The 27930-nt window shown below is 43.6% G+C and overlaps 1 protein-coding gene and 1 pseudogene across 3 annotated transcripts in view; both read right to left on the bottom strand.

The window, feature by feature from the left end:
• Positions 1-27930, bottom strand: part of WWOX (WW domain containing oxidoreductase) — a 1126706-nt gene that overhangs the window by 377047 nt on the left and 721729 nt on the right. Inside the window, exon 9 of one of the 3 annotated variants that reach the window (XM_030819185.1) lies at positions 90-1765. The exons of the other annotated variants lie outside the window; for them this stretch is intronic. Within the exon in view, the coding sequence (XP_030675045.1) occupies positions 1628-1765 (138 nt within the window). The 3' untranslated portion in view covers positions 90-1627. Of the gene's footprint in view, positions 1-89; positions 1766-27930 lie in introns of those variants that run through there. 3 annotated transcript variants of the gene reach the window in all.
• LOC105739450 lies at positions 12581-13685 on the bottom strand (annotated as a pseudogene).

Raw genomic sequence — 27930 nt, 5'->3', positions numbered from 1 at the left:
CTGGTCTCCAACTCCAGACCTCAGGTGACCCATCTGCCTTGGCCTCCCAAAGTGCTGGGATTACAGGAGTGAGCCACCGTGCCCAGCCATCTGTTTTCTATTTTTATAATTTTCTAATTTCAACAATGTTATGTAAATGGAATCCTACCAATGTAATCTTTTGGGATTGGATTTTTCACTCTTTTATAATTCTTTTGCAGCCAAAGAAAATATTCTTAATGTATATATGTGTAAGTCTCAACATTTTAAGATGCAATCATGTCATTAGTTCTCTAAGAATCAACATGTAGGAGCACCCAACGTCTCTCCGAAGTCAGCTCTTTGACCCTCCAGGGTGTGGGGTACTGTTCCTGGTTCACTGCCACTCTGCAACGCCATGGTCCAACTACTCTTTTTTTGATGCTCGCTTTGCTTCCTGGGAATGATCAAGGCACAGCCCTCCATGTACCTTGCTTTGCATCCCTCTGCTTCACCACCATCCACCACAACCTGAAAAGCTACCTTCCAATGTGCATGCAGCCTGACAGAATTGAAGGAGAAGGCTCTCAAGCTACCAGCCTTCCCCACAACCCCAGAGACAAAGCAGAAGGCACACGGCCAAGATGGATTCCTGGCCTCTAACTGGGCCAGTCTTTCTCAAAATGAGAACAGACTTGGGAGGTGAAAAGACCTTTGCAGAAACCTTTGGAACAACACACAGTAAATTTACTCATTCAAGCTTTCTGTGCCCTTGAGCAGGTAGGCCCCTGGGACTCCGTTTTCTCATCCGTAAAATGGGGACAATAACACTTACCTTTATATTTATTGATATTTCTACGCAGGATGACTATAAAAATTAAGTAAAATAATAAATATAAGACTCCTAACACCATGCCCAAATCTAGGAAGTACAGATACATGGTGGCTATTGTTATCACAAATTACCAAGTCAAAGTAATATATAGAAATTCACCTTGGATTTCTAATCACTCAATCTTTGTCAGCCCCTCTTTCTTGGTATATCATACAAAATATCTGGTTCACCAATAAATAGTTTCTAAAACTATTTATGGAACCACACAGATGCCTCACTAAGAAGTCTATTAAATCTTCGATCTTGCACTGCTATAAAATAAAAATAAAAAATAAAAAAAAGCATCTCACTCCTGAGAAGTGTTCAGGCTTTGAGCGACGTCAAAGACCTTTGAACAAGCCTTCTAAGTGACATCCATATTTGTCCATTTTTGACTTAAATTGCTTTTGGTTCAACCACTGCCGTGAATTGCCTTGATGCAATATCATACAGAATGACACAAAACACAGAGGAAGAGGCAAGTTGCTGGGCGAGGGTTAGGGAATAAAGGAGTCATTGCCTCGCTCGCTTCTCTAAGTGTTGGAAGAAATGAAAATGAAACTCGCGTTGAAAGGTAATCTCTATGAACCGTGATAAGAGCAAGTGACATTTTTACATAGCTCAAGTCTTCTGGTTCAGCCTAGCAGTTATAATAAAAGCCATTTACATGCAGCTAACCATTTTTTTTTTAAGTTTCCACCTGCTCTTTTTCTTTTTCTTCTTTTTCTCCTTCTTCTTCTCCCCCCTCCCTAAGCAGCAAAGTGCCATCTGCAATTCTGGAACTTCTCGTTAATATTACCTGGGCTCTGGTTTCCATTGTGTGGGATGAAGAAGCGGCTTCTGTGTTCTAGAGAACAACCTCCACTCTCCCTGTTTCTCTCTTCTGCTGCACTTGACCTTCCACCTCTCATCTTTAGCTGCCAACCTCAAACTCTGAAAAAAAAAAAAGTTCTTCGCAAAAGCCCATCTACTGCTTGGCCCCCTATGCTAAGAAATTCTGTTTCATCTCAGTCCTGTGATTAGGAATCCAAACCACAGGGGCTTTTGGTGTATAGAATAACTAAGGAGATCAGAAATTAGGTCAGAAATCCTGGGGTCCGGCCTCATCTCTGCCATTTACTAGCTGCCTGATATTAAGTGGGCTGCTACAGTATTTCTGCATGTCATTTTCTACACCCAGCAAACGACCTAATGCCAGCCACCTCAAGGATGGTAGCAGGAATTAAATGAGGTACTATATTGGCAAGCCCTGGTGCAGTGCAGGAACTGAGGGATGCTCATTCTCTTTCCTCCCAAACAACACAGATGACTTATTGAACATGGCAAGGGGCAGAAGTGTCTGAAAATACCAACGTGAGATCCTACTAGAACAGTGGATGCCGCCCTTCAGGTCGGTCCACAGTAGTATGTCTTTGCAGGAATAAGTTTCAGGAGAGCTCAACTCCAGGGAAACCACTGTCAAAATCACAAAAAGGGTCTCCTATCTCTGCCGGGGCCACTGGCTTTGCAAATGGGGCACAAGGTTTTAGCTCCTCGTGTGGCCCTGTCAGTTGTCCATCCCTAGGCCACAGTGGTACAACTTTCCAAGGAGTCCTCCCTGGATCCCACATCAGTGTGCTATTAGTCTATGCAAAGGAAGAGTAAATATAAGTGTAAAAAAAAAAAATTCATGTTAACCACTCTTGTTACACCCTTACAAAGAAGAGGCCAGGCGCTATATATAGATCTCTCCATTTTCATGCGTGCATACAAGGTCACTTTCTCAACAAATCAATAAAACAATCTGAATACACAATTTTCATGTCACTGTGTATTTTGGAATTGAAATACATTAAAGGGAACAAGAATAACGAGGCTTTGAAGAAGTGGCAGCTTAGGTAGTAACATAATTTTATATTTCCTTGTTGTTAGTCTCAAATATATCTGAGGATACAACTCAGAGCTCTGCTTACGTAAAAAGTAAGAAGCAAAAAAATAAATATGTTGAGTTCAGATTTGAATTTTTCCTCTTTTCCTATCAAAAGAAGTTGAAGACATTTTTCTAGATGTCTGCTAGCAATATTTTGGCAACACATTTTCTGTTGTTGTTGTTTTTGTTTCTCCCTCGAGCCTAGTTTGCTCAATTTCTTCACGAGATGAGATTAGCACAGGGTGAGTTTCAGAAGTGCTGTGTGTTCTTAGGCAAGTCACATCGCATCTCTGTTTCCTACTCTATAAAACACATTCATAATAACTGATCTAGCCAATAGGACTGCTATAAGGTCTGATATCAATATGTGTGTGAACAACTGTGTGAACATTCTTAAGTGCTGATTGTGTGATTTCATGGGGTATTCAGTATAACTCCACCTTCTCTTTCTTCAACACAAAACTGCTCTACTAACATGCTCATGGGCACTTGTAACATTGAAGGAATATTTCCCTTTTAAAGTCATTTTTATCGCTGGCCCCTTTAAGAGGATTTGACCATTATCAGTGTGTGGATTTTAAGCCTCTACTTACTACTAGAATATTCTGAACAATACTTTGAATGTTGTAGCTAAAGGGATAAAAGCTGCAGACTAAAATATTAAATAATCTCGGTAGGTGAATAAATTTCACTAGAATGCTGGCACTTGTTTTCTAGGCAGTAAGAAGGCCACTAGAATAATGACAGCTAATGTTGGATAATGACAAAAGCAAGGCTTTCGGAGCAAGATACACTGGATTCAAGCCCATATATTACCTTAAGATCCTTGGGCTTCAGTTTTGGAGCTTCCTCCTCCACCTCTGTAAAATGGGCACATTAACGCCCTCCAAACCCCCTTAAAAATTTGAGTGGAAACTGAACAAAACAAAAAAAAGACTGGAAATAAAGTCTGTAGAACACTCAGCACAGTGTCTGGTTCCTGATAGCCCTTCAATAATTATGAACTGCTAATATGATTGCTCAGACTAAGGTGGTATGCATGATTATTACAAATAGTCGTTATCATAACAATGTTATTATGAACAATCATTAAAAACTAAAGCTTCATATTTATACATTGCATAATTTTTTTGGTTCTGGGTAAACTAATGTAATGATTTGACATATGCAACATCCTGAAGTTAGCCTTCCTCTTTGTCTGTATCCCCTTTGTACCTGTATCTATAAATTATCTCTGCAATATACAAAATCTTTATTCTGTTAAGAAGTCAGTGGAATGTTCAAGAAAGATCAAGAATTCCTGGAACCCTGTCTCCATCTGCAATAAACTACACTGTACTTTCCGATCATCGGCAACGGGGATTTTACATTGCGGACCCTTGTCCTTGCTGCCAGCCTTCAGACCTTGTTTACAGACCCCCTGAAGATACACTTTTCTCATTTACTATGTTTCTTTGGATGGCAACCTACACACCTCTCAATAAATTTTGGTTTACCTAGGAGCTGACGGGCACAGAAACCTAGATTCAATTTGTGCCGATTTATGAGACGCATGCGCGACAATCCTGGAAACTTTCCTGTAGCTCACTTTATAAATTAACCCCTTATTTAAATATTCTGCAGACTTAGCACAGGGCAGCATTCAGTGGGGACGTGGTCCCAGATCAGCCTTCTGGGCCTCTCCGTGTTTGCTCCCAGAACACACGGACCCTGTTCAGCAGAAACAAAGCAAATTTACAAGATTTATGAGAAGAAGGGAATGATCCTATCCCGTTGTTATTCAGGCCACAGCATCGCTGGTCTTAACAGGCTCCATACTGCTCAGTTCCAGACGTTCGACAGCTGGACTTGGGATGCATGTGTAAGCAGTGTTCTGATTTGACTGATGGCTTCACTCATTCACTCATTCACTCATTCAGCTGAAATGTTCCAAATGCTTAATAAATGTAAGACAATGAGGCTGAAGCCAAAGGGATACAACACAGAATGAGACACAATCCTTGGCCTCAAAGAACTTACATTCCACTGGGAGACAAAGTGCCTGTATGGTACGATAGAAAAGGCATGAAATGCATGAGCCAGCAAACCTTGGCTGGAAGCCTGCACTTGCTTGTGAGCTGTGTGACTCTGGGTAATTTACTGGATCCTCTTATGTCTCAGTTTCCTCATCAGCAAAATGGGTGTAGTCATACCCAATTTCACAGAGGAGGCATTGAGGTAATAGCATTCAATAAACTGCTGTGAAATCTCTAAGCACCATACAGATATTCAAGATTCTTACACATGTCAGTAATGCACAAAAGAAAGGATGTGTGCAGTAAATTAACAAATGAAAGACTATGAAAAATCAGATTCAAGCACCATAAGCCTACTGGGGTTATGCTAAAAGAGTGTCCTCACTGCATGTTGTAGGTATTGTAACCCAGTTTTCTGAACTCGCAGAAGAGGAGAATGACAAGGAAGGAGAATAGAAAGCAGGAGGAGGAGGCAGAGAAGATGGCCGGGCCATTAAGTAAACATGAGAACAACAGCCACATTGGAGAAACAAGCTGTATGCAGGAAAGAATGCAAGTTGAGGACTGGTATAAAAAAAAGAAAGAGCTTGTCGTCCCAGTGCTTTGAGAGGATGAGGTGAGAGGACTGCTTGAAGCCAGGAGTTCAAGACCAGACTGGACAAAAAAGCAAGCAAGCCCCATCTCTACAAAAAAAATAATCAAAATTAACCAAGCACAGTAGTGCATGCTTGTAGTCCCAGCTACTCAGCAGGCTGAGGCTGGAGGATTGCCTGAGCCTAGGAGTTGGAGGCTGCAGTGATCTGTGATTGCACCACTGCACTACAGCCTGGGCAAAAGAGTAAGACCCTGTCTTAAAAATGGAAAAAAAAAAATCGAGAGAAAAGGCTGAGCCTGGCCACTTTGCTTTTCTGTATCCCACCAACTGATAACACCAATGGGGACATAGTACATTGTCCAAACGGCAGAAATCCTTTAAAGAAAGTTTCTTACTTTCAGAGAGAGAAATAAATAGAACTGCTTAAGCTCAAAAGTCACTGCTGAAATAATTGTAAATGGATGTCATCTGTCTTTGGGGGAAGTTCTCTAATGAATATCACAGAGGAAGCTCCAGGCTTCCACTCTAAAGGCATCTGCCCCACTCACCTCCTGGCCTCTACGCTCCACCGTGACACATGATTCCCTTGGGTTGTCCATTCTTTAATTGCATTCCCTCCTGAGAGGGCCGCCACAGGACATGGATTCACACTAGTAGGGTGATGACTTTTCTAATCCAGGAAGGAGACAGGGGCGCATTTTCCCACCCTCCATGCCACTGCCAATAGCCGAACCAGTGAAGCAAGCAGGCATTAGGAGAGCCAGGGCATGTGGAGTGGCAGAGAGTGGTGGTCTTAGAATATGCCCACAAGTTCTTTGATAGACCTCCCTTCCAATGGTGGAGCCAGGTTCCCCTCTCCTAACTATGATCTTTACTGGTATACTTCCAATCAATAGAACGTAGCTAAAGTTACAGTACTTGACAGGGCATGATGTCTAAGAATGGGGCTTAAAAGGCCATGCCACATCTTCCTCACACTCTCTCTGAGATCATCACTCTGTAGGAGGCCAGATGACATATTGTGAGGCTGCTCAAGAAGCTGTACAGAGAGGCCCCCATGGTGAAGAACTGAGGCCTCCTGCCAAAAGCCACGTCAGTGAGCCCCTTGGACATGAAACCTCCCCTTCAGTCAAGGATTCTGAGACTGCAGCCCCAGCCAACAGCTTGCTGGCAACTTCAGAAAAGACCCTGAGCTAGAACCACCCAGCTAAGCCACTCCCTAATTCCTGACCCACAAAGACAATGAGATTCTAAGTGCTTACATTTTGGGGTAATTTGTTAGGCAGCAATGGAGAAGTGTTGGTGGTGAGTTAGTGGATCCAGGCAAAAGTGACAAGAGCAACACAGGTAGCTATCACCAAAAGTGAGGAAAGAGGAAGGGTCTTTGAGAAAATTACAAAGAGATCACCAACATGCGAACGTGCCAAGGATGTTTTCATCCCCCGTGTCTCCTAAGAGACTGCATTCTAGCTCGGCTTGACATGCAGTGCTACAGATAGATGCTCAGTAAAAGCTTCAGGAGTTCATAGTTATAATTATTATTTTCACTAGTATTTACTGAGTACTTATTGAATACCAGGGATTATGCTTTGTGCTTTACATAAATTATCTTATTTCTTCTTCTCAACAGAAGTAGTACTATGATCACTCTTTCACAGATGAGAAAAACTCAAGAAAAGACAGACTGAGTGACCCACCTAAGGACTTGCACCTCATCATCATGTAGCCTGCCTCCTGGTGTGCAGGTCACTGATGCTGGCTTTGTGCACCTGGGCATGGGCACCGGGGTCTCCCATGTAGGGTACCAGTGTATACTCAAAGCCACAGGATAAACTCACTGCATCCCCCTAGAGCATCCATTTTATTCACTGCTAAGCAACTTAAGACATCATTTTTACATTTACATGAACAAAGATATTTTGAGTTAAATGTAAACTTCCATAGGAGCTTTTAGGATACATCTTGGAGGCTGGTCAGGGGCTACTTCAGGGGATATCAATCCTCCAGGAGCCTAAGGGTATTCTTTGCTGAAAGCACTAGCTAAGACACAGCTTGTAAAGGGGAAAATGAGGGCTGGAGGGCAAACATGACCTCAAAAGTCACAGAGATGGTACTCAGAGAGCCAGGGTCTTCAGCCCCCAAATTCTAAGTGGTTCTCAGCTCTGCAAGCCCCTCCACCAGCCAGACTGTGACAGCTGCAAGATCTGGGGGGCTTGGAACGAAGTCCCTTCTTCTCTTCCAGAATTCACTGCCAAAACATCACATTCTGCCCTCTCCTTCCACTAGCACTGTGATGACTGCTGCATCATTAGTGCCCTTTAAAAGAACATGGTTTCCAAATCCTCCTAAACGTGTTTGCAATGATTGCAGTGGCCCTTTTGATAAATAATTGAAGATGAGGCACCTGACCCGGCAGCTATAGAGGGTGAGGATGGGGCTGTAGGAGGAGAAAGAAACGGATACTCTGCAAACGACAGAAATAGTCATTTACAGTGGCAAGGAGGTAAGGAACTCTCTGACTCCCAGGGGGCCCCGAGCTGCTCAGATGTTCCCTCCAATACAGGCTGATGCTGTCCTCCTTGGCCAAATCGACCTGAACAGCCCAGAAAGCTGCACGGCCGTACCTGTCAGCCCCAATCGGTGCTGCAGAAATTTTGTTAGGAAAATAGATGTACTGAGATTCAATTTTTCGATTGTCTGAAGGCTTAATTTAGTGACCTTGGAAAATATCTCCTAGAGGTGAAAGAAGATGCTGGGAAACTGCTGGGGGGAAGGAGGCTTCCCTGGTAATGGGTAATTTGTTTACTCTAATTTTGAGGCCTCTTCAGGAAGCCATGAAAATAGTCAGATAGGTACTACCATTTCTTAGAAAAAGTGGGGGAGGGGAGAGTCATAGAAACCAGTGAGAGAAATCCCCAGCCATCTGGCCCTACTTTCTCAAGAGCAGGTAGGCATTATGATAATATGTACATATATGTTTTATGTGTGTATATATAAATATGCTTATTTTGAAAATTTTAAACATACACAAAGGGAAGACAATAACCTCATATAAATATTCAGATGCAAACATTACTGGAATGTTAACACTGCTTCTTTCCTTTCTTCATCCTGTCCCTCCTTTTCTTTCTTCTTTCATTGCGGCAGCTCTTGCTGCTGCTGTTGCAGAAGTGTTTTGTTTACTTTTTTTTAAATTTTTTATGGAGATGAGGGTGTCCCTATGTTGCCCAGGCTGGTCTTGAACTCCTGATCTCTAGTGATCCTACCACTTCAGACTCCCAAAGCACTGGGCTTACAGGTGTGAGCCACTGTGTCTGGCCCCAAAGTATTTTAAAGCAAGCCCCAGACCTCACGTCATGTTTCCTCTGCTGAATGTATATGTCAGATGGTATTTGTTAGAGGCAGCGTTGCTCTGGCGCTCAACAGCTTGTCTCATTAATAAAACTACTCAAAGAAAAATGCTAGCAGGAGGGAGGAGCTCTGGAATTAGGAATTCCAATTTTGGCTACAATCTGCAATTCCTGTAGGATCTTGGGATACTCTGAACCTCTGGGTCTCTGTTTCCTTAGTTTGGGGAGGATAATGACTCCTAGATCTGTTAGGGGAACTGAATGAGACATGATTTTCTAAAATCCTTGGCACAGAATCTAGTACAGGCTAAGGGAAAGGTGTGATGATTGACTGTATGTGTCTTCGACACAGGATGACAACATCAAAAATAAAAAGAAGGCAAAAAAATGGTAGGTGTCAATTTGACTGGGCCACAGGGTGCCCACATATCTGACTAACTATTATTGCTGAGTGTGTGTCTGTGAGGGTGTTTCTGCAACGGACTAACCTTTGAATCAGTAGACTTAGTAAAATTGATTGCCCTGCCCTGTAGGGGTGGATCTCATCTAATCTGTTGAAGGCCCGAATAAAACAAAAGTCTCAGTAAGAAAGAATTTTCTCTCTTTGCCTGACTGTCTTCAACCTGGGATGCTTGTATCCTGCCTTTGGATGAGGGTTCTACCATAGGCCCTTCTGGACCTCCAGATTGCTGGCTACATTTCTTGGGACTTCTAGGGTTCCATAATTGTGTGAGCCAATTCGCCAGTTTCTAAAATCTCTATCTGTCTGTCTAGCTATCTGTCTGCCTATCTGTCTCTCTCTCTCTTTCCATCCATCCATCCATCCATTCATCCATCCATCCATCTTCCAGATAGACCCTGACTTATGACGGTTCTACTTATGATGTTTGGAGTTTATGATGGGGTGGAATGCCCACGAGAAGAAGGCCAAGGTTTTAAATCCCAGCTTTGCCATTCATGGCTCTGTCGCTTTGGCAAGTCCCTTTAACCTCTAAAAGTTTTGATTACCTTATCTGTAAAAGGGGGAAAACTACATCTACATTTTAGCATTACATACAAGAATGCAAATAGAATGCAGAAAATGCTGCTCAAAAGACAGTGGCCTGAGAGTCCCCATTACATAGCTTCCAATCCAGCTGAGGCTAAATGGCAATTGCAATAGAGAAATAATAATTGGGCCCACTTTATAGGGTTGGAGGACTAGAGACAATATTGCTAACTACGATTAATAAAGTTCCCTGCACATAATTGGCACACACATAATTAATAAAGGTCAGAGTGTGAAGTTTTATAATGATAGATTATATCATGTTTATTATTAGGACATGTGTCCGATAGAATTTGGTATATAGTAGGACCTTAATAAATATCATATATTGTTATAAATTAAATTATTATTATATACAATTATATACTAATGACAACAAAAATTGCCCAGTGCAGTGCTGGACTTTAGATGGGGGACACCCCATAGACAGATGGTAGGAAACAGTAACACCAATGGTGATGATGGTGGTAGAATCCGGAACATGGTCGTGTTGCCTACAGGTTGGTCCCAACCGTATTCCTTCTCCTCACTCACCTACAGCCCAACCTCCTATTCTGCATCCCCCAGTTTCTGCCTGGCCCCTGGATTAACACCCAGGTCCATCAAAGGCTCTTCTCTCTGGAGGCTGTGCTTTTATTGTCATTGTCTCTGCCACTGTGACAGGGAACAGAAGCCAGGCCTTGGAGTCCCCAGCCCCCAACCCGCGTGGGGCGTTAGGTTAGATTAGCTGGCCTCTCTCATTCCTACTGTCACTTGCTGCCTCCTGTAGTGTTGGCAGGGGTGTCATTAAGGCCTCACGGCCTGAAGAGCTAATAGACACACCAGGGCTCCCAGTTGCCAATGCCTGCAGCAATTTGCACCTCTTGACACCCAGCAGCTAATTTCCCTTCATAACCTGACGATTTCCACAGCAGCTCTGTTCCCTGTCATGTCAGCCAGCTTAGCCCCCTTACTCTGACTCCTAATGAGGAGGTGCAGTACCTGGTTCCCATCCTGAAATAACAACACTGGCTGCTGGATCCATATGTTTTTTGTTGTTGTTGTCATTGTTATTTTTCTCTGAGATGGCGTCTTGCTCTGTCACCCAGGCTGGAGTGCAGTGGCGCCATCTCGGCTGACTGCAACCGCCGCCTCCCAGGTTCAAGTAATTCTCCTGCCTCAGCCTCCTGAGGAGCTGGGATTACAGACATGCACCACCATGCCTGGCTTTTTTTTTTTTTTTTTTTTTTTTGGTATTTTTAGTAGAGATGGAGTTTCACTATGTTGGCCAGGCTGGTCTCAAACTCCTGACCTCAGGTGACCCACCCACCTCGGCCTCCCAAAGTGCTGGGATTACAGGCATGAGCCACCACATCCAGCCCTTTTCTCTTAGACCTCGCTCTTCCAGCTCCTTTGAGCCCTGGGGTCTCCTTGCCAGAAAATGGGGCTGGAAATGTGTTAAGGAGAAATGGAGAACAGAGGACAGCCTTGGAGATTACACACCTGACCCTGGAGCCACACAGACTCCAGCTCCACTTCCTCTGTGAGTTTATGTCACCGAGCCTTACCTTCCTCATCTTTAAAATGGTCAAGATCATCATGCTTCCTCACACATGGTGTTTTGATGTCATCTGTGTGAAGCTCTTAGCACAGAGCCTAGCACTTGGCCAGTGAGCAATTAACATCTGCTCTCACTGTCTTAGAGGATCAGCCATTCAGGTTTTCATTCATTTACCCTTTCACTTGATGCCTATGTACTTTGCAGTTGGGGGGAACAGCTAAATTTGATGTAGCTTCCACAGAAAGGCAACCTGGAGTTCTGGAGAGGAGAGCAAGTTTGTGACCAAAGAAACCAGGGATCAAAGCTCTCTGGTTCCCTTGCACCATCTATAACATGTGGGGGCAGGAAAGCGATATGGGGAGGAAATCATCTAAACCCGGCTGCTTAGTCCTCAAGAGGGAAGGAAGAAACATTCAAAAAAACATAATAGCTTGGTGTCCGGCATGTAGTGTGTGTGATCAATGAATACCACTTCCATTTACAGGGAAAGGGAGAGTGACGCAGAGGACAGCTAAGGGAATCCAGAATTGTCACATAGCTGCTGAGAGGGGCGGCTGTGACTGTGACCTCATGCCAAGCCTCACCACTGTACTCTTATGTGGGTTGAATGGTGGCCTCCAAAAAGGCAGTTCCATATCCAAATCCCTGCAACTTGTGACGGCGAGCTTATTGGGAATCAGGTCTTTGCAGATGTAATTCAGTTACAGATCTTGAGATGAGATCAGCCAGGAAGACCCTAAATCCAAAAACAAGTGTCTTCATAGAAGAAAGGTAGAGGGAGATTTGAGGCAGACAGGAAAAGAGAACACAGGAGAAGACGAGAAGGCCATGTGGATGCAGAGGCAGGGATTGGAGTTATATGGTCACAAGCCCACAATCACCAGCAGCCACCAGAAACAAAAGATGCAAGGAACAGATTCTTAGCTACAGCCTCCAAAAGAAGTGTAGCCCTGCCTTGATTCTGGATGTCTGGCCTCCAGAAGTGTGAGAGAATACATTTCTGTTGTTCTTGTTGTTGTTGTTTTGAGACTGAGTTTTACTCTTGTTGCCCAGGCTGGAGTGCAATGGCACGATCTTGGCTCACTGCAACCTCCACCTCCCGGGTTCAAGCGATTCTCCTGCCTCAGCCTCCCAAGTAGCTGGGATTACAGGGCACGCCTGGCTAATTTTTGTATTTTTAGTAGAGACGGGGTTTCACCATGTTGGCCAGACTGGTCTTGAACTCTTGACCTCAAGTGATCGGCCCGCCTTGACTCCCACAGCGCTGGGATTACAGGCATGCCCGGTTGTCTTTGCACAACATTTTATTAAATGTCTTTACATAGTAACATCCAGACTCCAAATACAACTGCCAAGGACAGCCCGTTATGCTATGGGGACTGGCTGGGGCAGAGGAGGCGGCTCTGGCTTCCTACCCTTCTGTTCTGAGATGGGAGTGGTGGGCAGTATCTCACCTTTGGGTTCCATGATGCTCACGTGGTCAGGCAGAGGCCTCTTAGGGCCAGTCTTACTAGCTGGGTCCCAGGGCAGCATGACCTTCACCTTGATGCCCAGAACACCCTATCTGAGCAGCACATGGCACACAACAGCACCAATGTACTAGTTAACAGCGTCCCCACTGGGGATCATCAGGCCATCCACAAACTCATGGATTTGACCCTCTGTCCTCAGAGTCTCCCAGAAACCACAGCTTTGCAGCTTTTGGTCCCCCTATTCATGATGAACCACAGCCCACCATTACAGGCCCTCGGCACAGCAAGCCCTCCTAAGAGTTTGTACTGCAGACTCTCCCGGGGCAATGGCACACAGACCTCTGGGGCCGCCTTTTCAGCATAAAGCTCTACAATGCCCTCTGGGAAGCCAAATCTCTTCTGAACTACAGCAGTCAATTCCAGAATCCCCGGCTGTTCTCACCAACAACGTTTTGTGTTCTGGTGGCTAAGATAATGGTTTCTGCCCTAATGGGTGTAACTTGAATCTAAGCTTCAGAGTAGCATCTTTAGCCATCTCTTGAGTAAGAAACTGATTCCGTTCAGCTTTGAAGATGCCATCAGTGACCAACATCCTCTTCTTGGAAATTCACGCGGCCATCATGCCGCTGCCACACCATCAAAAGGAAAGCAGGTTGTGCCTTTCTTAGATCTCGCTACAGCAAGTCAGGACAGTGCGGTAAGAAGAGGCCGCCCATGGAACAGACCTGGGTGGGAGTCAGCCCTGCCACTTCATTGCTCTATGACCTTATGAAACTCACTTGACCTCCCCGAGTGCCAGCATCCTCATTTATAAAGTGGAGTTGTTCATGAGTATTACCATCTTCCCCCAGCCTTGTAGGGTTTAGGGGATGGTGAGAGAGAAAGCACAGACCACTTTGTTTACGGCTATAACACTGCCATTTTCTACTGTTACTATTACTACCAGGAATGAAAACAACAACAAATAAAAACAAAAGCAACCCGAAAATTGCTCCTAAAGGAAAGGTGTGTCGCTTCCTCTCTGTTCTGTTTTCACACAAAGTTGCCTAGGAACCTGATATGGTTTGGGTGTGTCTCTACCCAAATCTCAACTTGAATTGTATCTCCCAGAATTCCCACATGTTGCGGGAGGGACCCAGGGCCAGGTAACTCAATCATGTGGGCTGGTCTTTCCTGTGCTATCTTCGTGATAGTGAGTAAGTCTCACAAGATCTGATGGGTTTGCCAGGGGTTCTCACGTTCTCTTCTTCCTCATTTTCTCTTGCCGCTGCCATGTAAGAAGTGCCTTTCCCCTCCTGCCATGATTCTGAGGCCTCCCCAGCCATATGCAACTGTAAGTCCAATTAAACCTCTTTTTCTTCCCAGTCTCGGGTATGTCTTTATCAGCAGCGTGAAAATCAAACTAATACAGGCCCTGAAGTACTTTGCTTGTTTCTCCCCAGCACCTAGGAAAGTATCTGACATGTACCAAGTGAACAATACATATTGATTAGAGGAATGAAAGAACAAAGAAAACAGAGTTCTAGAGTCAATGAGCTAACCTTTGGGAGGAGCTTGGACTGAATCCAGTAAATCAACCAATCACACATTTGAGTCAATAAAACTTTCATCATCATTGGTCATTTTATTATTAGAAAAACTTTCTATAGTCAAAATGAAGCATCTAAATGTGCCTACGTGTAGGAGTGGACTGTTTACAAAAACTAAAATGAGAGTTATTTTTAACCTTCATATATTTCTGAAGATTGTTTAAAATCAAATGGATTTTTAAAAACTTTTATTTCAAGCTTTCAATCAAGTAAAATAAAAGTACTAGAAAAATAAAATTTGGATTCAGAGGCTAGAAACCTACAATGAAGATGTCTATCAAGGCAGGAGGATTGCTTTGAGGCCAGAAGTTTGAGACCAGCCTGGGCAACATAGCAAGATCCCATTTCTATAGAAAACAAAAATTAGCCCAGTATGGTGACTCTCACCTGTAGTCCTAGGTACTTGGGAGGCTGCAGTGGGAGGATCACTTGAACCCACGCATTGGAGGTTACAGTGAGCTATGATCATACCATTGTACTCTAGCTCGGAGACAGAACAAGATTCTGTCTTGAAAAAAATAAAGAAAATATTAAGTCTAGGAAGCTCAGGGTAGTCAATCCTTCCATCCCCTTAGAGAAACAGCAAAGTTAAATCATGCGTATCAGCTCAGGCTCGGCGGGCCTTAAATGCACACATTTGCACAGATACCTGCATACTTTTATATAAACTCCCTGACACCAGTGGCTGGGTCTGTTTTATCAAACAATGTCCATTAAACTTCAGATGAAGCCTTTATTAAACATTTGTTGAATGAATGGAACATCTTTAGAATGCTATATGCGATTACACAGACAGGTGACCTCTCGTTTTGCAGCATCCTGAGATGTGGGTCACTATGGTGAACATTCAGGCGATGATAAGCGATGATGACTTCCCTTACGTTTTTCTGCTTTAGGAAGCACCTGCCTCTTATTGAACCTGGAATGGTGGGATGGGGTGGGAGTCTGTCCTTCCTCATTCACACAGGCGGCTGATACAATAATGTGATCATCAACTCCTCTCTTCCTGCAGTCCCCGACTCACCGGCCGCCCCAGCTGCAGAATGCAAACATCTGCCGGCATCATTAAGGCATTTCTATACAGCACCAACCAAGGCCTGACCCTGTGACCATTTCCACCATTAGATTTGAATGACCTCAGCAGCAGGGCTGAACGGCCGGAGTATTAATTCACAGAACCACAAGCTCAATTTAAGATTTAATTTGAGATAACGAAGAGCTAGTGAAAGTGTATTCAAACTTCTAAGCATGCAATAAAAGCCCTTTCCCTGTTTTCCAGGTTGAATATGAATCCAGTATTTCTTTAACAGATTTATTCACAAATTTACAAACAACACGAAGCCTCTTTTCTCTGTTTCTAATTCCTTTTTTTTTTCTTTCAGTTTTTTGGCTTTATCACAAGCCCCTTTATGATGTTTCTTGCTAGGAATCTTTTTCAATTCTTCCTCCCTAATTTACAAATGCCTGTTCTTTAGGAATTACCTTTCAATTTGATAGCATTCTTGAAGAGAAAGTAGACTTTCTTAAGAATCTTCCCTACCTTTAGTTCCCTTGCATTCCAACCTAAATATGCTAAGCATCTGTTTGTTCAACAATGATGATGTTGCATAAAAAGCTTTCACCCAGCAATGTAACTCTCATCAAGAAAAGGTGATAGAAAGATTCAAAATAATATTCCACCCATTAAGAACACGGGGCCACTTGGTTCTAGTGAATACTTAGGCTCTGAAGACTTTATTTATAAAATATTTAGAATTCTAGCTGGGAACGGGAATTTTAATTGGTTCAAGTAGATTTTTCTTTGTTTTTGTTTTTGTTTTGAGACAGAGTCTCACTCTGTCTCTCAGACTGGAGTACAGTGGTGCAGTCTCGGCTGACTGCAACCTCTGCCTCCTGGGTTCAAGCCATTCTCCTGCCTCAGGCTCCTGAGTAGCTAGGATTACAGGCACATGCCACCACACCTGGCTAATGTTTGTGATTTTTAGTAGTGATGGGGTTTCATCATGTCAGCCAGGCTGGTCTTGAACTCCTCACCTCAGGTGACCCACCCACCTCAGCCTCCTAAAGTGCTGGGATTACAGGGGTGAGCCACCACACCTGGCCTCACGTAGATTTTTTGACACTAAGTTTATTTTAGGCTGGGCATGGTGGCTCACCCCTGTAATCCCAGCACTTTGGGAGGCCAAGGCAAGAGGATCACTTGTAGCCAGGAGTTTAGGCCAGTCTGGCTAATGCAGTGAGACCCCATCTCTACAAGAAATTTTAAAAATAGCTGGGCATGGTGGTGCATGCCTATAGTCCTAGCTACTCAGGAGAATGAGGCAGGAGGATCGCTTGAGCCTGGTAGGTCGAGGCTGCTGTGACCTAACATGCCACAGCACTCTAGCCTGAGCAACACAGTGAGATTCTGTCTCTTAAAAAAAAGTTTATTTTAAAATTTAAAGATGGGAATTGGAGATGAGAATTGTTTCCTTTGGACTCAGAAGCCTGAATCTAGAATGGTTATTTGCTGACTATTTTGTGTCTGACACTGTGCTAGGTTACTTTGCATTTTCTCAAAGACTCAGTCCAGACTTACAAATAGACTTGGGTTTAAAGCTCAGCAAGCAACTCAGTTCCCAGAGCCTCTGTCCTTGTCATCTGTGAACGACCACATGCCTTGGTGCTTCCTGACAACAACATTAAAAGTTATAAACATTGACACATATATGGGTATAAAAATACCACAGGTCATCTGAGCTTGACCCTGGGACACTGTTGGAAATGGGTGAACTTCCTAGGAACTGCAAACACTCTAGTCACTGTGAAGATTACACAATGGGCAAAGACCACGACCACAATGTTTTGCAATTCTGAAACTCATCTACTTTATTAGCCACTGGGTTTTCAAAATGAGAAGACATGTGGTGAGCGGGGGGGGAAAGAAGAATAAACCAGAGGCTAGATACAGCTGTTGTGGGGTGGGGGCTGGGGGGCACTTGGCTTCCAATCCACCCTCCATCATAACTAGCTGTGTAACCTGGGGCAAGCCTGTGCCTCAGTTTCCTCACTTTTATCATCCTTCTGCTCATCAGGAAAGAGACGATGCTCAACATGCAGGGATAAGTGGATGGGTGTGAAGCCACAATTCCCAACACAGAGAAGGCAAATAGGAGAAAGGCCAAGAGAAAGCACACCCATACGTTTGATGCAGTGCAGTGGGTTCAATAGTGTCCCTCTAGAAACATGTTCACTCAGAACCAACGAATGTGACATTATTTGGAAACAGCGTCTTTGCAGATGTAATTAAGATAAGGACTGAGATGAGATCATACTCAACTAGGTGGGTCCTAAGTCCAATGACTGCTGTCCTTATAAGAGAGAGAAAGGCACAAAGCCAGAGGAGAATGTGATGTAAAGATGGAACTAGAGGTTGGAATGTGGTGTTTCCAAGCCAAGGGACACCAAAAATTTCCAACAGTCACCAGAAAACAGGAGACAGGCATGGCATGGTTTCTCCCTCGTAGCTTCCAGAAGGAACCAACCCCACAAACGCCTTGATTTTGGACTTCTGGCCTCCAAAACCATGAAACAATGAATGACTCTCAATCTACCCAGTTTGCGGTAATTTGTTATGGCAGGCCCAGGAAACACACACACGTGGTAAGGTTGGTATTAAAATGCAAGGCACTTGCCTGAAGATAGGCCCTGTGGTCTTACTTTCACCAAGGTTGTCATTATATCTCAAGGATGGCCCACAATAATCCTAAGTCCATCCACTGATCCCAAGAAAAACCACCTAAATTTTCTTAGCAGGCAACGGCCAACTCTACTAATGGAAATGGGGCTGACTAGAAGTTCTCAGATTATCATTAAGGAAGATTTTTATTTAATGATGGGAAAATGATTTAGGAATACTGAGATGTCTCCAAACAATACTCCCAGGTCTTAGTTGACTGTACCATTATTTCTGGCATATTCAGCGCACCACTTCTACTGTCATGGGGCATGCAATGTCCTCAGAAGCCAAAACTTTGGGTCACACATGGAAAGAACGTTCTGGTACTACAAATTTCGCTCTTTGGCATCAACACTTAGCAGTGTCCATGACTGTTCTTGCTTTATTACAACACCCAGATGTCAGTGGCTGGAGACTTCTCTTATGTCTCCAGCAAGCAGGGACTGCGTCACTGTGCATCCTGAGAGCCTACTAGAGCGCCAGGCCCATGACAGGTGCTCATGGTTATCAAAGGAATGATAACAATGACAATACAGAGGCAAATAGTAAGAACAATACCGGAGTTATTTTATTTTCTTCCATATCACCACATTACCATCCCCATTTTACAGATGTTGATACCAAACTAAGAGTATAAATTAATGAATAGATGAGTGAATACATAAATAAGTAAATAATGAGTCTGTCTATGAAGGAGCAGCCTCAGAATCAAGTTCAAGTCTCACTCAAAAAAGGCTGAGTGCAAGCGTCACTGGAGCAAACACCTAAGCTCTCAGGCATCATCAGAGGTATTGCCGAGATTTGTTTATGGATGAAAATGCTGGGAGCTTGTGGCCTTCCAGTGTGCTTGTGATGCAGGGCAGGTGAGCCCCAGAATTGGGGCTTAGCCCAAGAGGGTTCTTGGCTTTGCCCAGGAAAGAATTCAAGTGCAACCTGGTGGTGTTAGCAACTTTTATTGAAGGGACAGTGTACAACAGCAGCAGAGGTGATGATCCCTGCAAAACAGGGCTACCCCACAGGCAGAGTGCCCAGAGTGGCAATTCCGAGGCAGTTCTGCCATCACATTTACACCCATTTTTAATTATATGCAAATTAAGTGGTGGACTATGCAGAAATTTCTAGAAAAAGGGTGGTAACTTCCAGGTTGTTGGGTCATTGACATGGAAAGGGGCAGTAACTTCTAGGTGTTGCCATGGAAATGGCAAACTGACATGACACACTGGTGGACACGTCTTATGGAAAGGTGCGCCCACCCTATCCCTGTTTTAGCTAGTCCTCAATTTGGTCCGGTGTGTAAGTCCTGTCTATGGAGTTGAGTCTTGCCTCCGGAGTCAAGTCCCACCTCCTGCCTCACTGGGTGTCACTGAAGACAACTGGCCTGCTGAGCTGGGGTCATTTCACCTGGGAACCTGATGGGGCTGAGAAGATCCAAAGAGTGCAGAAGAGTGAACACTTTGCTGTGGAATGAACACATGAGTACTATGAGCATACTCCTGTGCTGACTGCTTTGCCGTTATCATTTCCATTTAATTTTCTCAACAAGCCTCCATTCTAGAGCTAAGCACAATGAGGATTAGAGAGATTAAGTAGCTTACCCTGGAACATTCAACTCAGAAACCAGGATGCAAGTCTAGGTTTCCTGACTCTGCTCTTAAGCCGTACACTTAACCTCCACTTTACATTCCCTCTCTCAGTGCTAACCAATTTCTGCCAATATTCTCACTTACACTTAAAAGCAACCTTTGGAATTACGTATATTGGCTCCATTTCAGGAAAGATGAAACTAAGGCCTCGAATAGTTAATGACTTGACTGGCAAGCTAGTTACATGGTAGAGGCAGCACTCAAAACTGCCCAGGCTATAGCGCTGTGGCATCTTAGTTCACTGAAGCCTCGACCTACAGGGCTCAAGTGATCCTCCTGCCGCGAGGAGCTAGGACTACAGGCATGTACGACCATGCCCAGCCAATTTTTAAACTTTTTGTAGAGATTGGGTCTCGCTGTGTTGGCCAGACTGATCTCACACCCCTGGCTTCAAATGTTCCTCTTGCCTTGGCCTCCCGAAGTGCTGGGATTACAGGCATGAGCCTCTGTGCCCAGCCTCAAAACCGGGCCTGCTTTGTCCTAGGGCTTTCTATTGTACTTCAAGGCCTGAGTCAACGAACGCTGTAGAACAGTCCAACCAACCCTAATCAACAAAGAAGGGCTGTGTGTGCTGGAGACGGTGATGGTGTGGCAGGGCTGGGGCGGGAGCTGCAACATGTCCATGCTGGAAAGCAGATGGGCTCTGATGTGCAGCCCAGGTCTCCCTTCCAGGGTAACCTGTAGCCTTCACCCATCAGCCTTTCCAGGGAGAACCTGAACATAGACAGCTACCTTCTGCAAGGGCACATCCTTCCTGGGGCAGCCCACCCAACCACAAGTCAAGGCAGCTTTATAAAAGCCTGGCCACATTAGCCCGATAGGGATTAGCCCTGATGGGCCCTTTTAGCTTCATGAGGTTGACTGAGACCCTTGCTGGACTGCATCTCAGCTCAACTTCTCCCTCTGCCCACTCCATCTTCATTTTCCTCCCTTCCATAGGTGTTAATTCCAAGGCATGTGTTCTGCACAACAAACCTGCACTGAGAGTCTACTTCCCGGAAAGCCCAATGAGACGGTTTCTCATCTTTAAAGAAAACGACCTATGACAATAAGAAGGCTTGACCTCATCAGAAAACTTTTCACTGGGGTGACTGGACTGCCTTGGAACTCTTTCCATCCAAGACAGAGGGTGAGGAGGCGCAATCTCAGGGGAACAGAAAGGACTGGGACCCGAGAAGTTCCTGGGAATTTTAGGAGGAAGCCAAGTGAAGACAGGGCCCATTTGCCTCCAAACAAAGACTCATCCCCGATACCCAGGAGTACAGGACTTAACAGGGGCTAAACTTGAACTACTTGTTGACATAATTAGTGCTGGCTCCAAGCGAGAGGTTTTGTAGCCAACTTGGCGTGGGTTCGTGAATTTTGATTGGCAAATTTGAAGCAAAGTTCAGCCAAGCTCTACATCTATTTTGTAGTGTGCCTTATGCACATCCAGAGAAGCCAACTCTTCTGATAGATTTTTCAGTTTTATGATTGTTGGTAGCTGAAGATATTAGCTCTTTAAGGAGACAAATGCTTCTGGCAGGCTGGCCTGCACTAGGAATGGAGAAATGCCTTCTGGTTTCTTCTAAAATTAATGTAATAAGATGCATTAATCAGAATTCTATCAAGTCTACACACTTGGCCCAGGCTTAAGAAGCAATACTTTGAAATTGCAGTTGGCTAAGCTTCCCTATTCTTTGTGAATCAGAGTCAGGGTTGAAGAAGAAAAAAAAAAAAAGAATAGCGCTAATGTTTAAGAAAAACTGGCAACAGGAAAATGTTTAAGCAACTTTTCATTCCTTAGCTCCACCAGGGATTACAGAGGGTTAGGGGAAGATTTGACCTTCGTATTTCCACAAACGTACTTCAGATTGTGGGATCAAAAACAGTTGGTCAGACCCCAAGCCAAGTCAGGACTGGTTTGGGCAATAGCTCAGGCCCAAGGTATTTACTTGTTTGTTTCTGTCTAATAATAACTTACTCTGGGACTTGCAATGGAATCTTGGCTATTTCTTGCCTTCAGATGTTTGTAACCAGGTGATGAAAAATTTTGGAAGGTGAAATAGATTACACAGATGAGTACTTGGCATTGCATAACTTTTGACTTAAAGATGATCTTCTCAAGAAACCAAAAAAAAATTAAGCCACAAAATCAGAGCCAACCCCAGTTTCTTCACAGCAATTGCTCATTTTTAGATGACACTCTACATTTTAAAGTGACATAAAAGTGTCCTGAACACTGTACTGCAATTTGGTCGTGCTTTTAATGTGACACAGCTACATCTGTATTTCCTATTACAACCCAGTACCCAAGAGAAGAAAATTTTTAAAGACAAAGGGCCAGGCTTTTGTGGAAACATTTCCCCTCCTTGAATCAAAAAAAAAAAAAAAAAAAAAAAGTGGCTCCTTCTTGTCTGGTAGATTTCAGTAATTGGCAGGATTTTGAGTAAGCTCTTTTAAAAGCCCTCCATTTCTATTTTCACATTAAACACACTTGCAATATCTATTAAAAGCACAAATACTGAAGAACACACCAAGACTATCAATGAGCTTACATCTGGAGTCCTCGATATATCAGGAAAAAACGAAGAGAACATTCACAGTTTTACTTCTTTGGGAACTCAAATGCTAGAAAAGAAAAGGGTGCCCTCTTTCTCTGGCTTCCTGGTCCTATCCAGTGTCCCAAATTTTACATCAATTCTTTATCAGAGAGATTATCAGAGGGGGTCCAGTTAGGTATTTAGTTAAAACAATGGATACTGGATTCTGCCTTCATTTTGGGGAGTATTTATTCACATTAAGGCACAGGGGATTCCATGCTAGAAAAGCAGAATAGAAGCAGGAATATTTCTGCCATGTTCTGGCTACGACCACTTGGCCTTACAGTTCTAGGGTGATTGAGCAATATCCCAGGAAGGACACACAAGGTCACCCAGGGGACTTGAGAACATCGAGAGAGAGCAGGGCCAGTGAATGGGTTGGAGAGAGAACCTCTGAACCCTGTATATATCTTGGAAGTCACTCTGAAGTTTATATTTGGGCAGACAGAGCCAGATGTCAGCATGGACTCATAGGCAGCCAAGCAGCAAGAGGAGGGTCACTGAAACACTGGCAGAGAGGTCTGCGTGCAACTGCCCTTGGCCTCGGACAGATGCATTGCAGTTCTAAAGCTCTTTTGCTCCTTTTCAGATTTCCTTAAAAGAACAGGAAGGGAAGGAAGGATTAAAACCTAGGGGAAGCAAAAGGATCCACAGCTCAGCCGACGTTTCCTTCCAGAGAGACTCCCTCTGCCCCCATAAATGCGTGTTTTGGAGGAAAGCTTATGCATTGGGCAAGGAGGTCATCATGGTCTAAGATTTCAAATTCTTGGTGAGGGTCCTGGCAAGAGGCAGATGGTACACTCAAAACGGGTAATGTAAGAAGTGTTTAGCAAAGGCACTGTTTGTAAAGGTTGGTGCAGGGTTTAAGGAAACAGCAAAGTTTCATGCAATGTACTAGAGTTAGTAACAGCAGGAACATCTCATGCCCTTGTCAGCTAAATGGATGAAACCTTCTCTTTTTTTTTTTTTTTTTTTTTGAGACAGAGTCTTGTTCTCTCAACTAGGCTGGAGTGCAGTGGCACAATCTTGGCTCACTGCAACCTCCATCTCCGAGGCTCAAGGAATTCTGCCTCAACCTCCCAAGTAGCTGGGATTACAGGTGTGTGCCACCATGCCTGGTTAATTTTTGAATTTTTAGTATAGATGGGGTTTCACCATGTTGGCCAGGCTGGTTTCTAACTCCTGACCTCAGACAATCCGCCCGCCTCGGCCCCCCAAAGTGCTGCGATTACAGGCATGAGCTACTGCGCCCGGCCTGGACGAAACCTTCTACAGAGGAAGGTGGTGAACTGACACCGTGCAGGGAGCAAGCCTGGAAATTAAATTGCTAAATCCAACCAGAAGAAGAAAAGGCAAGAGAGCAGACTGTGGTCAGCTTCCAGGCCAGGTGGAAGAATGTGGGGAGCACAAAGGTAGCTGTTGCGCAGACCACATGCGAGAGAGCCCAAGGGTGGTTTTGCAAGGGCAGATGACAGGCCTAGTGGGGACAATGCCCACAGTCCCCCAACTTCAACCAGAAGGCCTTGGCTGTAATGTCTCATACACTGCCATGTCACGTTAGTTGTTATTTGAAGGCAGAACTTTTTCCCCCAAAATATCTGATTGGAAAACCTTGACCCTGGATGTCATGCTGGTTTCTCCCAGGTCTAAGGTGCAGGATTCCACAGAAAAAAACTGACGTAATCCACAAAGGATACATCTTGAAACGAGATAGGTTGGAAAAGAACACAGGTGCCTTTACCCAAGCCATCACTGCAACCTCTTTTGTTTTGTACATGTATGAAAAGCCAACATTCTAAAGTAGAGGTTCACTTAATTTTTTTTTCAAGAGCGGCTTCCTGGTAGTTTTATTAGACAGTGGTTTTATTAGGGGATGTAAGGATTACAGAAACATCATATTTTTTAACATATAATATTTTTTGAGTATCATTTGAATTAACATGGAAAAGTGCATTTTTTCCAGTTTCTTAGGGAAAAGGAGATACTTCACCAGGAGGATAAAAAGGAAGAAGAGGGGGAGGGGAAATAAAAATTCCAGAAAGATGAAAAATTGTTGATATAAGATGGAGGCACATTTTTGCCAAAATTCTCTAAAAGGAAGAATTATTATGGCTCCCCAGTAACTGACTCCGCTTGCCGGCATGGGGAGTATCTGGCCGGGTTCTGTCTTCTGCGACGACATACTGTCCTGCACTGAAAACTTGAGCCACAGCCCGTGTGCCTGGGCAGTATCAGCAAGTGCAGATATTCAGCAAGGAAAGAAAAGAAAACTCCTAGAAGAAACAGCAGTTGCCTTAAACCAGCAGAGATGTAATAGAACCTGTAGAATTGGGGGTGGGGAGGAAAGCTTCAGGAACGTTAGCACTGGGGCCTCTACATTTTCTAATATAGATTAATGGCTTGCTCAGGCAAGCAGCTACATGCTTGCTAAATGTGCTGACCGTCTGAAATTAGCAAAGGTGGTGACAAAGGAAGGGAGAAAAAAAATAAAATGAGCTGAATCTGAATGTGCCTCACTCATCCTGGTCTGACATATGACAAACAAAATTAACGGCGACAAAGAGAAAGCAGTAAGTATCAGGTAGTAGAAAACAAACATCGAATGAATGTGATTGATCTCAAAGGAGGCCTTTTGTTGTTGTTGATAAGACCTTGGAGACAAAATGGATACTTGATGAACACACACACAGGAGCTCACACACGCACACGCACACACATTCCTGCCCACATATAGATACATCAAAGCCAGACCACCACAAAATTAGATAGGCATCATTATATCTCTCTCTAACCAAGAAAAAATGTGTGCTCCCAGAAATTAGAATAGATTATCTTGGACTCTAGTGAAACTCAGCTCAAGTATACTCCGTTCTGGTAACCACCTTACAAAAATGTTATTAATCTAACACTTGAAAGGTATTAAGAAAAGCAGGATTCTTGGACTTAAATTTCTGAGTGTTTTTTTTTTTAAGGCTGTATATTTATAGCTTAGGAGGGAAAAAAAGGAAATTAAGGGGAAAAAAAAAATGAAAAACAGTTACGACCTAAAACATCTCTGTGAGGTAGATAACACTATGATAGCAAAACAACAAAAATCAGAAGCAATATTAAAGGCACATTTGAGATGCTGAATATATTTTTTCCTAAAAAACAATCAACTACTTATAGAACAATGTGTATACAAGTTGGAAAAAAAAAAAAAAAAAACACCTCACAAGTATCTCAGTATTTTCCTATCACTGGACGGAAATAAGAAATTACATGGGTTTACCTATTAGGGTAGATTCCCAAATTGTGTTTCCCCAAAGATTCATAACAAAATTCTTATATTTGATTTGATTTTTCCATTTTAAGACAAATTCACCAGTGAGTCAAAATCTCTTTTAAAAATAGATGTGTTTAAGTAGATATGAAATGATACAAAACAAAACAGGGGAAAATACTATTTAAAAAGTTTTAAAACTTATAACACAAACATGGGGCCTTTAGTTTATGGGGCTTGTTAATTAGTGCTGATTCTGCTTTAGTCAGGGCCTTTGGATAGATTTTTTTTAGGGTGGGGGGGTCAGAGTCTCACTCTGTCACCCAGGCTGCAGTACAGTGGCATGATCTTGGCTTACTGCAACCTCTGCCTCCTGGGTTCAAGTGATTCTCATGCCTCAGCCTCCCGAGCAGCTGGGATTACAGATGCCTGCGCCTACTCCTGGCAAAATTTTTTTTATTTTTAGTAGAGAAGGAGTTTCGCCATGTTGGCCAGGCTGGTCTCGAACTCCTGACCTCAGGTGATCCATCCACCTCGGCCTCCCAAAGTGTTAGGATTACAGGCAGGAGCCACCATGCCCAGCCAGATTTGTTGTTGTTGTTGTTTTTTAACATATACTTTCAAGAAGTTGTTTCACATTACCCAAGAACATAAGACCTGCCATGTTAAATCGGTGTCAAAACCCAATGGCACCAAGAGATAGCCTGTGGCTTGCTGCTGATGTCCTCTATAATGTCTACCCTCACAGAATGGGGCATTATCCTAAATATGCCCCAATGTTTTGGATGTCATCTTGTCTTTTAAAAAATTGGCAGATACAGTGCCAAGTTAGGACACCTAGGTCCTATGCATTGCCATGCATTGGTACCTACTGTATTTGGTCTCTGTGGTGGCTGGGGACTTTGGGGTTCAAAAGAGAATGAGACTTGATCCTTTTCACAAAGATCTTAGTGTGTGAGAGGGTAAACAATGATGAGGGTAAGAACCACAGCTCTGATGGTGTTATAATAGCTATAGTTTATCAAGTAATTATTATATGTCTGGCACAATACTTTACAAATTCCATTTATTCCTCAAAAGAACCCTAACAGGTATATCTTATTATCCTCGTGACTCAGCAAGAAGAGAGAGGCTTACCAAGCTCAAGTAACTTGACTAAGTCTTAGGGACTGAATGTTTGTGTCCCTCTACCCCTCATTCATATGTCAAAGCCCTGACCATCAGTGTGATGGTATCTGGATGTGGGACCCTGGAGAGGTTGTTAGGTTTACATGAAGTCTTGAGGATGGGGCCCCTCATGAGAGGATTAGTAACCTCATAAGAAGAGGACAAGGGGGCTGGGCATGATGGCTCATGCTTGTAGTCCCAGCACTTTGGGAGACTGAGGCAGGTGGATCACCTGAGGTCAGGAGCTTGAGACCAGCCTGGCCAACATGGTGAAACCCTATCTCTACTAGAAATACAAAAAGGGGGAAAGAGAGAGAGAAAAAGAGAAAAGAAAGAGGGAGGGAGAAAGAAAGGAGAGGAGAGGAAAAGGGAAAGGGAAAGGGAAAGGAAAGCAAGAAAGGGAGGAAGAGGGACATGAAGAAAGTCAATAGATACAGTAAATGTACACAATGATAGCTTCTAAAAGGAATTCTAGTGACATAAATGTACCAGTAGATATAATTCCCCAAAGTGATGATGTATCCAACCCAGAGAGCCATGGATCACAGAGAGGATGAAGGATCATCAATTAGTCAGCAATTGCAGAATAATATACCCATGTATGCGAGTGACCATGTGTATGTAACATAAGGCAGATCACAACTAAGAATGTCACAAAACACTGATTGTTTCTCAGATGCTGAATTACCGAAGTCCCTCCCGACTTCTTCATCATTTGTCCACTGCATTCCTCTAAAATCCAGATGAGAAGAGGAGTCGTCTTACTGGCACACTGCTTTCCTGTCCATTCCCCTTATAAACCTCTGAAATACAGTGCAAGTTACTGAACACCAGAGAAGCCCTTTGATGCATCCTCAGTTCACCAAATATGCTTCTGGCCACAGAATCCCCAGCTCTGCTTGCAATATTTTCTAAGTGTCTGAATGCATAGTCCACACAGCATTACTGTCTCTTCTGGCATTATGACAAAATGACTGAGCACTTGTCTTTTTGGATCTTGCGCTGTCATTTGTCTTTTTTATGGAGTTTCTTTCCCCCCTGCATAAGATGATTTGTCTCCAAAAAGAAAGTCTTAATAGAGTTATTCCTACAGAAGGAAACAAATCTAGTTTATATTCCCACCTTCTTCCACCCTTGATATTATGGCCCACTTCAATCAGGATTAGGCAGGCTTAACAATTAGAACCAAACGTCCTGTTCAGCGGGCA

The sequence above is a fragment of the Nomascus leucogenys genome, chromosome 2 (genome assembly GCF_006542625.1).
Source record: "Nomascus leucogenys isolate Asia chromosome 2, Asia_NLE_v1, whole genome shotgun sequence".
In the NCBI taxonomy this organism is placed as follows: Eukaryota; Metazoa; Chordata; class Mammalia; order Primates; family Hylobatidae; genus Nomascus; species Nomascus leucogenys.
Note: the sequence above shows the minus strand (reverse complement) of the source record. Positions and strands in the feature narration are given on the sequence as shown.